The sequence below is a fragment of the Carica papaya genome, chromosome 4 (assembly GCF_054855325.1).
Source record: "Carica papaya isolate Zhongbai chromosome 4, ASM5485532v1, whole genome shotgun sequence".
NCBI classification, from domain to species: domain Eukaryota; kingdom Viridiplantae; phylum Streptophyta; class Magnoliopsida; order Brassicales; family Caricaceae; genus Carica; species Carica papaya.
Window position 1 is genome coordinate 15,163,950 of NC_142312.1, and position 18,365 is coordinate 15,182,314.

At 35.0% G+C, this 18,365-nt stretch overlaps 2 protein-coding genes across 6 annotated transcripts in view; both read right to left on the reverse strand.

Annotated features, from left to right (window-relative positions):
- LOC110820026 (vacuolar protein sorting-associated protein, putative (DUF1162)) overlaps positions 1 to 18,365 on the reverse strand; it is a 35,640-nt gene that overhangs the window by 2,660 nt on the left and 14,615 nt on the right. For 3 of the 5 annotated variants that reach the window (XM_088217939.1, XM_088217936.1, XM_088217940.1), the window contains 5 exons: positions 11,476 to 12,321; positions 11,012 to 11,297; positions 10,446 to 10,924; positions 10,185 to 10,311; positions 9,979 to 10,103 (listed from right to left, as the gene is read on the reverse strand). In XM_088217939.1, coding sequence (XP_088074065.1) covers positions 10,701 to 10,924; positions 11,012 to 11,297; positions 11,476 to 12,321 — 1,356 coding nt within the window. In that variant the 3' untranslated portion in view covers positions 9,979 to 10,103; positions 10,185 to 10,311; positions 10,446 to 10,700. Of the gene's footprint in view, positions 1 to 9,978; positions 10,104 to 10,184; positions 10,312 to 10,445; positions 10,925 to 11,011; positions 11,298 to 11,475; positions 12,322 to 13,021; positions 14,144 to 18,365 lie in introns of those variants that run through there. The other 2 variants (XM_022049398.2, XM_088217938.1) reach the window with 2 other exon arrangements.
- On the reverse strand, positions 2,962 to 5,339 carry LOC148266309 (uncharacterized). Its single transcript, XM_088219076.1, has 2 exons — positions 5,251 to 5,339; positions 2,962 to 3,715 (listed from the first exon to the last, which is right to left on the reverse strand). The coding sequence occupies exons 1-2, from the start codon at positions 5,337 to 5,339 to the stop codon at positions 2,962 to 2,964; spliced, it is 843 nt and encodes a 280-aa protein (XP_088075202.1).

The window sequence follows — 18,365 nt, forward strand, 5'->3', positions numbered from 1 at the left end:
ACTACTGATTCAATTCTTGTCACCAACCTAACTTATTGCAATATTCAGTGACTAACATATTTTCTTATTTTGTGGATCATGTCTTGACATCAAGTCATAAATCTCGGTTGCATCTTTAACTTTAGAATATGTTTCCCTTATTGTGTCTCATACTTCTTCCACTGTAGACATGAACATAATTGTTTTACTTACCTCTAAAGACATAGAGTTCTGAAGTCAGACCATGATCATTGAATCTTCCTCATTTCACGCGTCAAAAACAAGATCCTCTGATTTTGGTTCAGTGTCTAAAAGATGATTGAGCTTTCCTATTCCCTTGAGAGTGATATAAATTAATTACAACCAACTATAGTAGTTCTTCCCAATAAAGTGATAATCAGTCTGGATTGCTTGAAATTCGCTATTGTTTTGGATGGTATTTTCCATGTAAGACTTTGTTCTTGTATTTTAGGATGTAATCTCTGATATATTTTAAGAGTTGAAGGCAATTAAGGCCAAATGAAAGATTATCATAATGATATTACTGGTAGATAAAGCGACTATGTGCCCTGGACAAAATTACGTGGTGAGATTGAGCAGGACAAAATTTTGGAAAAAATGTGCTTAATAGAATGAGTTACGGCTCAGTCTGCGTGTGACTGGCGGAATGTAGCCAAGAAGGCTGGGGGCACGACTGTGGCGGAGCTGGGCGGACCAGACCTGTGCAAGTGCAGGCATGCAGTTCTGGCAACTAGCGGCTGAGTGATTCCTTCTTGCTAGTTCTAGCTGTGAGATTCTTGTGGTGGAGATAGCCAATCTAAGGTGGCTGGCGGTTAGAGAAGTAGTGGCTATGTGACCTGGACCGGGCTGGAGGCGAATGCACAGTAGGCGACATGTGCAGCTAGACTGAACAACTACAGGACTGGCAGAGGCGGGTCACACAGCTGATGGCAGAAGAGGCTGCAGTTGGTTGTGAAGAAAATTGAGAGAAAATATTCTTCTTATTTTGTTGAATGATTTCTACATATATATATACAAGTTTATTACCTTAACAACCTAACAAATTCTGGAGAGAAACCTAACAAAATTCTGTTTTTAAGGACAAATTTGTTGGTGATTTCCTCCATTTACAGCACATAACAGCTGTAAATAACCATTTTTAATCCTAATTTATTCTTCTAATTATTATATTTTCTACACTTCCCCTCAATCTAGTTTACGTATATGTTGAGTAAACCTACATTGGATATTATGTCATCAAAAGTTCTCTTAGGAAAAGTTTTAGTTAGAATATCTGCGATCTGTTGATTGGTTGAAATATGCATCAGAGTTATAGTCCCATCTTCCAATTTTTCTCTAATGAAATAACGATCAATCTCTACATGTTTAGTTTTATTGTGATGTACTAGATTTTTGGCCATACTAATTGTTGATTAGTTGTCGCACCATACTTTCATAGGCATATTGTTGAGAACTTTTAATCCTTCAAGTATTCTCTTCAACCATACACCTTCACAAATACCATGAGCAAGCGCTCTAAATTCAAATTCTGCACTGCTGCGAGACACAACAGACTGTTTCTTGTTTCTTCAGGTAATCAAGTTACCCCAAACATAGGTACAATATCCTGATGTAGATCTCCTGTCGTTTGTAGAACCTGCCCAATCCGCATCCGTGTAAATTTCAACACCCCTTCTGTCTGTTTTTTGAAAGAATAAACTTTATCCTAGAGTTTTCTTGAGATACCTCAGAATCCGATACACAGCACTCATGTGATATTCTGTTGGCTGATGCATGAATTAACTTACTGTACTTACTGCAAAACTGATGTCTGGTCTTGTGTGAGCCAAGTAAATAAGTTTCCCAACAAGTCTTTGGCATCTCCCTTTGTCAACCATTTTATTATTGATTATGGATCCAAATTTGATGATTGAGTCCATAAGGGTATCAACAGACTTGCTTCCTAGCATCCCAGTCTCTTTTAGAAGATTCAGAATGTACTCTCGTTGAGAAACTGAGATCCCCTTTTTTGATCTAGCTACTTCCATACTGAATAAGTACTTTAGTGCTCCAAGATCTTCTATTTCAAATTCTTTGGACAGAAATTCTTTAAGTTTCTGAATCTCCTCAAGGTGATCTCTTGTAAGAATGATATCAACATATACAATCAAAATAGCCTTTTTACCTGATATGCAATATTTGACGAACAATGTATGGTCGGATTGACATTGTTCATATTCTTTATGTTTTATAGCTCTTGTGAATCTGTCAAACCATGCTCTTGGAGATTGTTTTAGGCCATAAAGTGATTTCTTCAATTTATACACTTTTTAAGAGTTGTCAGTTAATTCGAACCCTAATGGTATATTAGAAGTAAGAACAGAGTTTTCACATATTGCATTGTTAGCTTGTCTTTTAGAAGTGTTGACTTAAAGCAAATATAATCCCGAACTCATCCTAGCATTGCCAATCGTCCTCCCCGAGTCCAAATCCTGAAAATTACACATATTAGAAACAAATTTTGCAGCACATTTCAAATTTTCACATAGCTTGCTGACAGACAATAAATTACAATCCAAATTCGGAACATAGAGAACTGAACAGAGAGTCAAATTTGGAGAAAAATTTACAGAGTCCATTCCTGCCACTTTTGAGAGAGAACTATCTGCAATTCTGATTGAAATATTTTCTTCACATCTTCTGTAATTTTGGAACATTGAGAAATCGCCACTCATATGATCAGATGCTCCAGAATCTACCACCCACACCTGTCCTTTTTCTGAAAGAGCAGATAAACCATGAATATTACCTTTATGTGCCACAGAGGCACTGACCGGGTGAGATTTCTTGGACAAAATTTGTTGGAGGGCTTCCAACTGTTCAGGAGTAAATGGGTCTTTTTCCATCTCATCAAAAATTACTTCCTCAGCCGTCACGTGATTTCTTCGAAGCTTTGCTGGAGGTCTTTGCTTTCGACATTTTTCACTCACCTGAAGGTGGTTTCCAGTCACTTGGCTTGCCGTGAAGCTTCCAGCAACATTCCCGAGTGTGCCCTAGCTTCCGACAATGGTCGCACCAGGACCTTGTCTTCTTCGTTCGACTGTCAATCGCTCGGGTTATGAGAGCTGAAGAATTTTCAATCTGGTGAGGTTGGTCATTCTCTCCCATCATGATCTTCCGACGACTTTCCTCGCGTCGAACCTCAGAAAAAACTTCTCGAAGACTCGGTAAGGGTTTGGTGCTTAGATCACATATCCGAATCGCGTCAAGATTTTTGTTTAGCCCTAGCAGGAATTTGAAGACTCGCTTTTTTTCCACAAACACTTTGAAGTTTTTCGCGTCCTCGGGGCAGTTCCAGTGACGCTCTTTGAATGCGTCCATCTGCTGCCAATTTCGACTAAGGATACTGTAATACTGGGTGACACTGAGTTCTCCTTGTCGAAGGTTATGAAGAGTTGACTCGATTTCGAATATTGCAGAGGTATTTTGCTTGCTGGAGTAGAGTTCCTGTGCTGCCTTCCAGATTTCATGAGCAGTTTTGTAGAGAAGAAAATTCTCTCCGATTTCAAGAGTCATTGAGGTAATGAGCCAGGACATGACCATACTGTCTTCGATCTCCCAGGTTTGTGAATTTGCATCGGAGGCTGGAGGAGGCATGAGCTCGCCAGTGAGGTGCCCATAACGCCCCCTTCTGCGGATGAAGAGACGGACAGACGACGACCATTGAAGGAAATTGCTGCCATCGAGTTAATGTTCTGTGATACAGGATGATGGTAGTTCACTCACAGCTCTGGTTGTTGCTGTGTGATGATAAGAACCAGAGGAAACTTCTGGTGGAGAGGATGGAAACTCACCCGAGGCCATTTTTGATTACAGCTCAGTAGGGTTTGATATCAATTTCTTTTTAGATCAGATATGGCTCTGATACCATGAAGAAAATTGAGAGAAAATATTCTTCTTATTTTGATGAATGATTTTCACATATATATATACAAGTCTACTACCCCAACAACCTAACAAATTCTGGAGAGAAATCTAACAAAATTTTGTTTTTAAGGACAAATTTGTTGTATTGGTGATTCCCTCCATTTACAGCACATAACAGCTGTAAATGGTTTCTCCATTTACAGCACATAACAGTTGTAAATAATCATTTTTAATCCTAATTTATTATTCTAATTATTATATTTCCTACAGGTTGTATAAACCAATTGATCAAAATTACTGCAAAACTTATGTCATGCGAGACAAATAAATAAGTCTTCCTACAAAGCCTTGATACATTTTTTTCTCTGCCTCTGCATCTTCTTCTGCCTTTCCCAACTTGAGGTTTTGGCCACTTGGGGTATTTACTGGTTTACATGTTGTCTCGCATGTTATTTTAAGTAGATTAGTCACATACTTCTGTTAAGAGACTAAGATGTCTTGTGCAGAGTGAGTTACCTTGATACCAAGAAAGTATTTCACCCTTCTAATGTTTTAATCTCAAATTCTTTGGGTGCTTCTCTGCTATCATCATCTCCTATTACTATTATGTTTTCCACATAAAACAAAAGGACCATGACGTTCCTTGAAGATGAGTGTTTGATGAACAATGTATGATCTACTTGGCACTGCTGGTATCCCATGGGTATCATAACTCTTGCAAATCTTTCATACCATACCCATGATGATTGCTTAAATACATACAAGGACTTCTTTAAGTTTACACATAGAATGATCATCCAAGTTCCCTTTGTAATTTGGTGGGATATCCGTATATATCTTTTCATCTGGTTTTCCATGTAGAAATGAAATTTTCATATTAAATTACTGCAATTGCCAAAGTTAGCAAGTAATGATAATAGGATTCTTATCGTATTCATCTTTGCAATAAGAGTAAATGTCCCCATGTAGTCAATTCCATAAGTATGAGTATATCATTTTGCTGCCATCTTTGCATTGTATCTTTCTATCGATCTATCTACTTAATACTTTACTGTATTTACTCATTTACAGCCGACTGCTTTTTTCCTACCAGTAATTTCACTAGCTCCCAAGTCTTGTTCTTCTCCAATGCTTCTATTTCCACATTTATAACTTGCTTCAATTTTTCATTGGATAATACCTTGGATATGGTAGTGGAAATTGTGATAATGTTTAGGCTAACAAGACAGGCCTATAGAATGGTGATAACTTTTCAAACAACACAAATAAATATCATAACTGATTGTGACCGTTAAATGAAATTGTGGCCATTCAGTTTATGATCATTCACAGGCAGAAGATTACTTTCCACAAACTAGTTCAGTGTTTTTGAGGGAGCCAGAACCATGACCATTGGTCACACCAAAGGAGGAAGAGTTGTCATGTTCAAACATGAATTAGGCAACCACATGATCAGAGATCACTGTTCCAGAATGGCTGCTCTGATACCATTAAAAAAAACAGAGTATCGAAAAAGTAGAAGATAAAAGAGGAGTTTTTGTTTTCTTATTAGCACATTTTTCTGCAACTATACAAGACAAAATACATTAGGTTAAATAGTAATTCACCTACCCAATTTTTCCTAATTAATTCTTATAATCAAATCTCCTAATTTTAGCTAATTTTTAATCAGCTTAGCTGGAGAATATTTTCTCACTAGAATAAGGAAACAGAATAATCTTAAAATAGGAAATTAAATATTTACATTCTGACAAAGAACTATTCAAATATCTCACCATCCTATTATTTGCATTCCCTCCATTACATTAACAGTAGTCCTTCATGTACCCAATTTTCTTAATAACCTTCTATCCATTTGTCCTCACAAATGAAATTCATCCTACTTATTGTGTCTTTCAGGAGTTGAAAACAGTGAAACAGATTGATCATGTGTTACAAATGTTAATACTAAAGAAGCAAAAAATCCATATACTGGCAAGGTTTATTGGAGGTTCACTCAAGGGGAAAAAAAGGAAACATGACTAGATTAATAGTTAAATTTTTATTTCATGTCAATTATTTAAGTTAATATGGCAATTATATGGGTGCTTTAGTAGTAAGGATATTGACACACAAAGTTTATGTTGAATTTGTTAGTTTATGTTTAAATCATCAGTTTTATGTTTGACATTTTATTTGCGATCTGCTACTCTCATGGAGGCAATTATGAACCTAGGTAGTAGTTATTGGATTCCTAGTTGTAGGCCATATAAAGGCCACCTGGTTTGAGGATAAATTATGAGAAAAAATTTTCCGCTGGAGTTTCTTAAATTCTCTAACTTAATGAGCCCAAACTTGATCAACAAAAGATAGGTCAAAAAGTTAAGAAAATTTAGAATCATTTTGGTTCTTTGATCTCTAATTTCAGTGGAAAAGCACTCATAACTATATCTAGGTCTATAGAATCTTACAAATTAGAGTCAGATCTAGAAGTTATGGGCAATTTCATGAACCATCCAGAAACAACTAGAGAATTTTCCCAAGTTATATCCAGAATCATGCAAAAGATCATTTATATTGTGATCAATTGACTGCCCTGGATGTTTGGAAGAACGGTGATGTGATCCCAGAAGGGACTAAACAAATTCAGAAGAAGGAGGTCTTTCCAACCAAGGATTCTGTCAGAATATTAAGGGTAAAAAAAAAAGAAATAATAAAAATGATAAATTAGTTTTTCACAAGTAACAATTTGGGTTAGGGTTAGAGTTAATATTTTTAATTTACTTTACAACAGTCACCACTGCATTGATTCCGGCCATGACAGTAGCTGTTTTAATTGCTTATAACCTATAAAAGACTCAATCTTTCTATTATAATTAATCAAGGGAAAAGAACAAAATTATTTCTCAGATTTCCTTCTGTGTTTCTCTTCCATTTCTCTTTTCGCTCTCCTTCTTTCTTAAGATTAGACAGCCATGTCAAATACTTCTGACAAGGTGGTATCAGAGCCGAAGAATCCGGAAGCAATCCCTGTGAAGGAGATCGACCTGAAACTCACCATGTTCATGGAAGAATCGCAGTGGCAGTTCAGTATGATCCTGAATCTGCTTCGTGGCAGATCCGCCAATTGGACCGAAGAAAGTTTGGCATGCTTGGTGGAAGCATTCCAGAAAGATGCGAGGTTGACAACTCAAGGGGCCGCACCTGACGGCCAGCCGACCCCTCTTCCGTGTGATGAAGAAAAAGAAAAGATTTAGGGTACACATAAAAAAATAAATTCTAAAATCGGTTAAGCTATTGAACTAGGCGAAACAACAACTACCGAACTAGGTTCGCTAACTTGTTCAATTCGAATCGGTCTAGCCAACATTCTAAACTGAACTGGTTCACCTGCCCCCCTTCTCTTTCTTTCTCAAGTAATAGCGAACGGGAATAAACACCCTAGAGTTCACTCCATCGTTCGCCTGGGCCAACCAACCGGAAAGAGCTACCTCCTAGAAGCTCTGCTCAAGTTCTGCTTTAATTCGCGCGAGGTCAAGATAGGAATCTACAGGTCTCTCGTTCTTCAGATGGGTTCTGATCTGGAAAAGAAGAAGTGTTAAAAAGAAAAGCGAAAGAAGAAGAGGTGGAAGAAGAAGACGTTACCGCAGCAGCACGATTACAACGCCCGGTAGCGGCTGCGTCAGTGGCGTGGAGGGGCCAATCCGTAAAAATTTGATTTTCACGGGGTGGTAGTAGAAAGCTGCTTTAAAAAAATATATATCTATGTATATATATATAATAAAAAAAATTTGATTTTGAAGTAGAAACAGTAGAAAATTGCTTCAAAAAAAAAAATATATATATATACATATATAATAATTAATATATATATATAACTACTTTAAAATATATATAAATGAAAAAGAATTAAAAAACCTGCTTTTAAAAAGATATAATAATAATAATAATATGTTATATTTTAATCTTGGGAACAAGGTTGATCCTGAAGGAGAAGGTATTATCAGGATATTAAGAGTAAAAAAAGAGAGAAATAATAAAAAGGGTAAATTAGTCTTTTACAAGTAGATATATGGTTAGGGTTAGAGTTAACATTTTGAATTTACTTTACAGCAACCACCGGTGCATTGATTCTGATCATGATAGTAGCTGTTTTAATTGCTTATAACCTATAAAACACTCAATATTTATGTTATAATTAATCAAGGAAAAATAATAAAATTATTTCTCAAATTTCCTTCTTATTTCTCTTCTATTTCTCTTTTTTTATTTTCTCAAAATCAGACAGTCATGTCAAAAGCTTCTGACAGATTCTCACAAGTTCAAGGCCAAAAAGGAGACGAAATCCAAGCCTTCATCATGGTTCCTAAATTGGACTGTCTCAAAGAAGAAAGTATCAAAATCTCTAATCACTTTTCCAAACGGGATTCTTACCAAAACAAGCGAAAGATAAGACAAGAGTATGAGCTTAAGGCCCATGAGAGAATCTGAGGGCTTGATACATAGAAGAGATATTTATATATAAAAACATAAATTATCCTATTAATATTAGGAAATTAATTAATAATTACATAATAATATTCCGTAATATATTTTATAACATTCTAACATTTATAAATATTTAAGATGTAACAACATAAAATGTGTGAAAAAAGTTTATATTTTTCTTTCAAAATTAATATGATATCAGAAATGTGGCGATTTCCCGGTGGAGTTTCGTGGTGAGGCTTTAAGAGTAGTCGATCAGGCCTTTCTAGACCTGGTGGTAATGGCAGTGTCGACCACCTCTAGCAGGTGATTGGTGAATAGTTCTGACAGTTATTTTAGAGTTTTTTTTTATTTTTTTTTCCAAATAGATTTTAGGACTATTTAGGTGTAAAGTTTTGAGAATCTAGGCATAAAATACTTTTAGCTCTAATACTAAATTGATTTAGGACAAATTAGTGTAAAATTTGCCTACTAAGAAATTGGAAAAAAGAACGTAGATATGAAATCTAGCGTTCTTATACAAAACACCTAAGGGCTAATTGAATCACATAATCAATTATGAGAAATTCTCAAAAGGATAGTTAAATGATTAATAAGTAAAATTATAAAGCTATTATAATAATATCTAAACAACTTTTCTAACTAGTATTAAAGTAGGAAATAATAATCTAATAGAATTAAAAATATTAATCCCATACAAATAGAAAATAATACTAATAAAAATAAATTTCTAACGCTAATAAGACTCTTAAATAATAAACTAAAGATACTCCAAAAATAAATAAAATCCTATTATGGCTATGTGCCATCAGAAGAGTACATTCTTGCATCGAGATCTGGAAAAAGAAATGTATATGGAGATCCCACTAGCATTTGACAAAGGAGCAAGACCACGTAAAGTTTGTAAATTGAAAAAGGCACTCTATGGGTTCAAGCAATCACCTCGAACATGATTTGGTAGATTTGGAAAGGTTATGACAAACTTGGGATATAAGCATACTCAAGGAGAGCACAATTTGTTTGTCAAGTACTCTGAGATAGGAGGAGTTACTGCTTTTCTATTATTTGTTGATGACATTATTGTAACAAATGATGATGGAAAAAAATTTGATGTTCAACCAATGCATGGTTAGAAAATTCAAATCAATGACCTACATAAGTTGCGGCACTTTCTTGAAATTGAAGTCGCCCGCTCAAAATCTGGGATATCTTTTCCCTTCTTTTTTTTAAAATATCAAGTATATAGTGTAGAATTAATAACAACAGAAATACAACCATAACATATTAAGAGATACAAGCAAACTAGCATGTAACTCAACTAGTACTTCCATTAACCCAATCGTAAACTTGAATTACCAAAAGAGGAAACACTAGTAAGTAAGGAGATAAATTAGAAATTGAACAGGAGACTAATATACTCCCCAATTTAAGGGAGAGTGTTAGAGAGAATATGTGATTGAGTTAAAAAATATTAGGATAAAATACACCCTATTTAAATAATGTAATTAATAGTTTATTATATCTTCTATTCTAGAAAACTTATATATACATAGTTGTGATATTCAATAAAATATGACACCCAATCATTCTTGACAGATTCCATACCTGGAAAAGAGCTCTTTCTTCCACAAGAGAATAGTGAAGGGTTCCAGTTAGAGCGTACATATTTTCCCCGCCTTCGAACGCAAAATACAAGTGTTGGTGTACATCTTGAATTGCTACAATTGCTCCTGCATGTATAATGATGTTGACTACGGATTGAAAAAAGTTTGAAAGCAGTGGGAATTAAAAATGGCAAGATGTTAAATTACCATCAGGAACCATTGCCTCGGTGTTCGCATCAGTTTCTTGGTCGTAGGATCGATGATTTTCTACTGACTGACCATTCATCTCTGTACTGGACAATCCAGAGAAGTGTGAAACCATGGACATGATCATCTGATGCATCAAAATAGGTAACTCCCAGTGAAGCATTTCTAACAGTCAAAACTAAGAAGAGAATGTGTGTATGCTTTATGATAGTGGCGTCAAAAACTATTAAATAAAACCAGAAAAACTCGTACAACTCTCACCTGCAATTCATACAGAGATATTGTTACATCAAAACCTGAAATGTAGCCACTTCCACCCCAAGCCTGTTTTAACTCCAGAGGATTGTTTTTAGACTTCACAACAGATACAAAAGCACCTAAATGTTTCAATATGTAGTTCTGATGACATATGCAGAACGCCTCTGATGACAATACACACTCATCCACAGCAGATTCTTTCTGGGAAATGGGATCTTGTGAGCAACTTGCATAATCAACTGAACCACTTTCAGCTCTTCATGGAGAAGCTTCAGTGGAATCACTGGTTGCCAAATGGGAAGATAGTTCTTCCGAGTCTAGAGAAAAAAAATGAGGAATTCTGTTTCCATTTCCCAGGTTCTTCTGAAGAACTTGAGAAAGAATCAATATCCGAGAAATTTCAAATATAAATTTCTTTTGCCTGTTTTCCAATTTATGATCGGAATGGATATCAACTTCAAGAACGAGTTCCCAAATACCATCTGCATGAATTAATTTATCATTAAATATGATGCGAAGATAACATATAGGATCAAGTAGGATTGAACAACAACAAAGGCCAAATGTACCAGATCCATCTTCAACAACAAAAATGAGATCACACTGAGACATGTCTAGAGAGAAGGTCTCTGAAATTTCCCAATGGATTTGTTGAGATTGAATGAGAATCTCTTGGTTGTATTCTGTCGCAAACCTATTTTCCAGTCCAGTCATCGTTACATCAACTTCAGATGTCTCATTGTGGCAAAGAGATGATTGTCGAGTTGATAATAGACTAGTAATGCAACTGAAGTACAAAGAAAAATACTGAATGAACATAACCAAAGCTTTTGGTTCAAGGAAAAGAAGGCCACCCTGCCCAGCAGCATTAGTAACTCCATTAAGAAAACCGATGATTTGGGCAGTCAGGATTTACATATAAGACATCTTTAAGTTGCATAAGTACAGATTAACAAGATAGGCTCAAATAAGCTGCAAAAAACTAAAGCATATATTTAGAGAAAGAAGTCATCACTAATCAAAATGGTTTCACCTGGATGTTCCAAGAGATAGTTTCGAACTTTTCCCCAATAGAAAGTGATGATAGAAGCTTCTTGAACTGATGTACTCCAACCAGATCACGCTTCATCAAGCATCTTGCCATAAATACCTCACTCAAAGCTACATTTATGAGTATCCAATGACTTGAGACCAGTGCTGGGCTGTTTGAATCAAATGCTGGATTTTGAACAGAAACAGAAGACTGAACCCTTGACCTTCCGTGTTCATTTATGGTCTGTGAATTGTCCAACATGTATGATGTTTTACCCATAGAAATAGAACCACCATGAGTTTCATTTACACTTATTGAAGATGCCGATGCATCCCTGGGACTCAACCATACGGTAAATACACAATTAGAAATAGTTGCTTCATACAAGCAATTATGTGACTCAAGCAACAGATTTCTCAGTATAGACAGATCAGAACACTTGGGAATATGATCCTTATATCTGAAAATTACGGACTGAATTTCACGCAAATCAATGCTAGCTTCAAAATTTTTTTTGTAAGTTATTTCAAAACATGTTTGGAGAACAGAAGACCAAATTCCGTAATCAGGCAAGATAAAATCAGCCAACTGTTTGGTAAATCTGTCCATCTGGCTGTTTGCACCAAGGCTATGGAGGACTAAATCCACTGATTTTAACTTAAATTTGGCATTCATCAAGAGAAGGGTTCTACTGCAAATCAAAGAAGTTCCCTCTGCAGAAGTTTCCTCATTCTCATGTTCCACTGGTACCATTTCAGACCTCACAAATTCTTGACGTGGTAAATAACCAACCGAATGAAAGTTATTAAGAACATGTGATAGCACAGAAAATGAACCCAGAACCACCTGTAAAATATACATATCCTTAAGTAATAAACGGATATAACCGTAAGAACGCATCCAACTAATCACCAAAAACTCTCAAAACAATCATAATGGGCAATGAGCTTTGACATGGTGATATGACAATAAAGGCAACGTAGGACAAAGAGAGCTTAAGTAGGAAACTTTAAGAAAGTTTATTAAGAACCAAAACTGAAAATCTCATATCTCAATGATCAAATCAATTACTCAATATTTGTACAATAATCATAAATAGTCTACAAAATAACTAAACTAAGTACCTTATTTATAGAAACTAACATACAACCAAAATTAGAGTTCTTAAATGAAGTGCATAACTAGATATGAAATAATAAATTTATACTATAAATACTAGTTCATAAATCAGCTAATACTTTAGGAAGCATAAATATTATAATTACATAACTATATCTTGTTATCAGAATATGTTTATGTTAAAGAAATAATAAATTAGGTTAACGGGTATAAGTGTAAAACACTACCTATTTAATTAATTGTACTTAATTATTTACTTCCTTTTTCATCCTCAAAACCTACATATATATGGTTGTAATATTCAACAAAATACACATGAATTATTTTTAACATGGTATCAGAACCCTAAGTAAAGAAATCCTAAACTTTTTTATAAATCTTATTTGGTCTTTATTGCCAAAATAAGAAAACTCTAAAGGGGACTAGCCTTCATTATCAGCTACCACAACTCTAGCCACCGGCCACCACTAATGGACCATCTCCACCACAAGCCGATATCATAGCCGGCCATCTCCACAAAGACCAACCTTCATCACCAGCTCTAGTTGGCCCAAACGTGCATACCATAGCTAGGTCGCTCTCAGTCGCACAGTTTGCTCAGACGCGCATAGCCAAATCATGGTTGCTCTCAACCTCGCAATTTCCCCAAACAAGCAACCCTAGTTGTCACCATTGGCGTACCCTTTAACCGCATCACACACCAATCTGCACGTCTGTGTGTCACTCCTAACAAGGTTGAAAATCTATCTATCGTCGCTCTTCTGCGAGCCATTCCTCCGTGCATCTGTTTGCTCTGTCGGTTCATCATTCTCTGCACCAGAACCGCACTCTGACAGGTGGTTAGCCACTTCCACTCAACGTTGCTCATTCCAAGCGGCCTCTCTGTGCAACTATACATGCTAGCCACACCCTCCAGCAACACTAGTATTTCAGCCACCATCGTTAACCCTAGTTATGTCCAGCTTGTATTTCTAGTCTAGATTCACAAATGTCAAAGGTTACGTCTCCATCCACGGGCACAGTCCCTCACAAGGAGAATATCATTAGCAAATTTCAGCTAATCTAGACTGTCTACCAGTTCGCCAAAAAAGATTATCTAAGTTGATCTCAAATAATTCGAACCACCCTCAAAGGAAAAGACAAGTTCCACCATCTTCTGGGTACCAAACCAAAATCCTGAGACATGATAGTCAAGCAGTCTCTCAATTCAAAAGAGTAAGAGTTAAAGTCAAAAGAGAGCTCATGTGATAACCTCATGCAACCACATCCCAAACTTATCAAGTTGCCTTAGATATAGAAGTTTACTTGAAATATCAAACTTTAAGGAAACTTGAAATCTCCCATAGAAAACCATCATCTAGGAGGAACTCTTGAACAACTTATAATGTGTGAACAGGTTTTACATGACGAACCTCAAATCAAGAAAAATTAGTTTCACACGAGAGGTAAAAAGATAGTCTACTTCAGGTGTAAAGACTACGTTGGCAATCTAATTTCATTGTAATTGGCAAGAGAATGAATTTTATACTCAAACAAACACTCCAAATTTTATTAATAAAAATAACACAAATTTTATAATACTGATTAAATAAAATTTCACACCTCAAACTTGTTATGCATTAACTTATTGAAGCTAATCAATATCATTCAATTTTTTTACTTCATGTTCCCAATTGTTTTTTTTCACACTTGTCTGTATCTCTCTTCTGTGTACACCTATTTATATAAGCAGAAAGGTTCCCGTTTTGCCTTTTATTCTTTATTATTACCAGTTTACATTTTCCCTCTTTATTGTTGTCATTCTCCTTTTTACTATTGTCGTTATTGCATTTTCCCTCTTTATTTTCTATTGTTTCACCTTCTCCTATTTTATTATTAATTAATTCAAATCTAACTTTTCAACATTAATTAAGTCAAGTTTAATTTTCTATCATTCTCCCTTAAACTTGATTTAATTAACCCCAACATCTTCTTTAACTTGATAAATATATCTGTTTTAAGTCTTGTAAAATATCTGCGATTTGATCTTCAGATGTACAATACTCGACCGCAATCTCTTTATCTTTCACCAAACCATGGATATAATGATGTTTGATGTCGATGTATTTCCTATGACCATGAAACATTGGATTCTTTATTAAGGCGATAGCTGATTTATTATTACAATAGATTGTCGTTGAACTATCTTGCTGATGTTCTAACTCATTAAGTATTCTTCGTAGCCAAACTACTTAAACAACGCAACTTGCAGCTGCTATATACTCTGTTTCTGCTGTTGAAAGCGCTACTATCTGTTGTTTTTTAGAGGACCAAGACAAATGCACCTGAATCAAGATTAAACACATAACCTAAAGTACTTTTCCTTTCTTCAGTATTGTCTGCCCAATCACTATTTGTATACCCAACTAATTCCATTTTGTTAGCGGTTGAATAGAAAATGCCATCATCAAGCATTCCTTTAATATATCTCAATATTTTCTTCACAGTTTGCCAAGGAGACTGATTTGGTGATTCCATAAATCTACTCACAATACCAACTCCATAAACAATATCAGATCTAGTTGTTGTTAAGTATCTCAAGCTTCCAATAAGTCTTCTGAAGTTTGTTGCACCAACTAAATCACCGCTACCATCTTTCACAAGCTTTAACCTTTCACCCACTGGTGTTAGTATTGGTTTACAGGCTTTCATCTTAAATTTCTTCAAGATATCTCTTGCATATTTCTTTTTACAAATGAATATATTTTTATCTGTTTAATTGACCTCAATACCAAGAAAAAATTAACCCCATATTTGTTATCTCAAAGTGGGCAATCATATCCTCCCTAAATACTGACATAAGTCTTGAATTATTGTCGGTGATGATCAAATCATCCACATAAAGGCAAACAACAACAATATCTTCATCTTTGTTTGTCTTGATATACAGAGTATGTTCGTACGGACATTTTTGGAAACTATGATCAAGAAAATAGGTGTCAATACGAGTGTACCATGCCCTTGAAGCTTATTTAAACCCATAAGTCTTTTTCAATTGATAAACTTTATCTTCTTCACTTTTCTTTTCCTAACCAAGTGGTTGTTCAATGTACACTTTTTCTTTGAGTACACCATTTAGAAATGCTGACTTCACATCCATTTGATAAACTTTCCAACAATTTTGTGCAGCAAGTGAAATAATCATATGCACATTATCCAATCTAGCAATAGGCGGAAATACTTCAAAGTAATCAATACCTGATTTTTGCTTGTATTTTTTTGCAACTAGCCTCGCTTTCAACCGTTCTACTTCTCCATTAGGATTGTACTTTATTTTGTATACCCATTTGACTCCAATTGGCTTCTTCCCTTTCAGTAGAGTAGTTAATTCCCATGTATTATTCTTTTTAATAGAAAAAATTTCTTCTTCCATTGCTTTAATCCACCGATCATCATTAGACGCTTCTTCGAACACAACTAGATCACAGTCTGCAAAGAAAGCATAATGAACAACATCTTCATCATTATCGGGATCATTACTAACTTCATAATCCTTTAAATAGGCAAGTGAACAACGATCTCGTTGTGAACATCTAAGTACAGGAGGAGATGAAGCTTCTAGAATGACACCAGATGATTCTTCAGAAATTGGAGAAGACTGCCCACCAGTGTGATCACTTTGTTTCTATTTTGTTATTTATGAACACCGGAACTGATAACGATCTCTTTTCTTCTTTTGACCATTTTCATTCTCTATCTTCATCAAAAGTAACATCACGGTTAATGATTACCTTTTAGGTCTTTGGGTTATACAGCTTATAGCCCGTTATTTCCATGTTGTAACCAATGAATATGCATTTGTCTGCTTTGTCATCAAGTTTCTTCCTTAACTCATTTGGTACATGTGAATAAGCAATGCAATCAAACACCCTCATATGGCTCAAATTAGGCTTTCATCTGCTCCATATTTCTATTAGTGTTTCATCACGAACACTTTTAACAAGACATCTGTTCAAAATATAAACTGCATAAATAACAGCTTCTGCCCAAAAACTTTTAGGTAACTTCTTACAATGCATCATACTTTATACTATGTCCATAATAGTTCTACTTTTTCTTTCTACCACTTCGTTTTGTTAAGAAATGTACTTAGCTGTTAACTGATATTTAATTCCATGTTTTCTTAAGAAATCATCACAAACAATATATTTCATATCTCTATCAGTTCTTAAAATTTTGAGAGAATAATCACTTTATCTTTCAATATATGCCACAAAATTCTTAATTACTCCACATGCATCCGATTTATGCGTCAAAAAATATGCTCATTCCTTTCTACTAAAATCATCAATGAAAGGAATGAAATACTTGTTACCTCCATTAGAAGGAACATCCGTGTAGCATAAGTTTGAATGCACAAGCTCAAGTGAGTTTTTGGCATTCCATGCCCGTTTTGTAGGGAATGGATCTTTGTGCTTCTTCCCCAAGACACAATGCTGCCAAAGTTGGTCAGGAACTTGAGTAATTGGTAAGCTTAAAACCCACTCCTTATTTGCAAGAAATTTAATGCTCCCAAAATCCAATTGCTCGAGTCGCATATATCGTAGCCAATTATCATCAATAATTATAGAATTACAATAAGAGGCATTACCATAATTGATTTGCGTTAGAAACAAACAGTTAGATGACATCTTTGCCTTTAGGATCATTTCTTTATTTGTGTCACTTATAATGCACCTGTGCTTGTTGAAACACAAGTTATAACCTTTCTCTACTATTTGTCCTACACTCAACAGATTCTGATAGATAGTAGGAGCATAGTAAACTTCAGAAATATAATCTGCAGACCTATTGTAAAGTTTAATGACAATTCTTCCTTTTCCTAAAATTAGGACTTCGTGATTGTCTCCTAATTTCACCGAAAAACAAAACAATTCATCTAATTCAGAGAATACTTCCTTATTTCCACTCAAGTGATTGCTAAAATCTGAGTCTAATAACCACTAACTATTGTTACTTTCATTACTATCATGAGTTGGCATTAACAAAGTCGTTATATTATCATTTTGGGCTACCCCGACCTGATTTTCTCTATGTTATGATCTTTTGCACGACACCCTCTACTACAATGACTATATCTTTTGCAATTATAGCACGAAATATGTGACTTGCATTCATATTGATAATGAGCATTCTTTTACATTTATGACATTGGATACGAGACTTATCTTGAGAAGATTCACTCTCTATTGCTTCTTGTCTTGAAATTGTTCCAAAATTTCCTCCTCTCCCACCTCTGAAATTTGAGCCTTTTTTATGATCCAGACATTTTCTTACTCGTCTTTTAAATTTATTTTAGCTTTTAAAGCTTGTTCTATTGTGCTTGGAGACCTTTCATTCATCCATATCTCGCATGACTCTAATGAAACTTGTAAATCATTAAGGGTCATGGTGTCTAAGTTTTTGGATTCTTCAATGGTTGTCACCACGTAATCAAATCGACTAGACAATGTACGTAAGATCTTCTCTATGATATCTCTCTCATTTATTTGGTCTCCATTATTTTTCATCTCATTTACTAATTTCTCCATTTTTGAAAAATAATCATAAATGTTTTCGTCTTTTCTTTACTCCATTAACTCGAACTGTTTTTTTAATCCTTACAGTCGCATTCATTTGACTGGATCTGCACATTCATATGTTTTCGATAAAATATTTCAAGTCTCTTTTGTTGTTTTGGCATGAAATATTTTTTTCATAACCGACAGTTTCACAAACTGACAAATTAAAGA

Coding starts and splice junctions, on each gene's coding strand:
- LOC148266309 (XM_088219076.1), bottom strand. CDS start 5,339: ATGTTTGAACATGACAACTCTTCCTCCTTTGGTGTGACCAATGGTCAT. Junction 3,716..5,250: donor ACTGAACTAGTTTGTGGAAA/GTAATCTTCTGC, acceptor ACTCGATGGCAG/CAATTTCCTTCAATGGTCGT.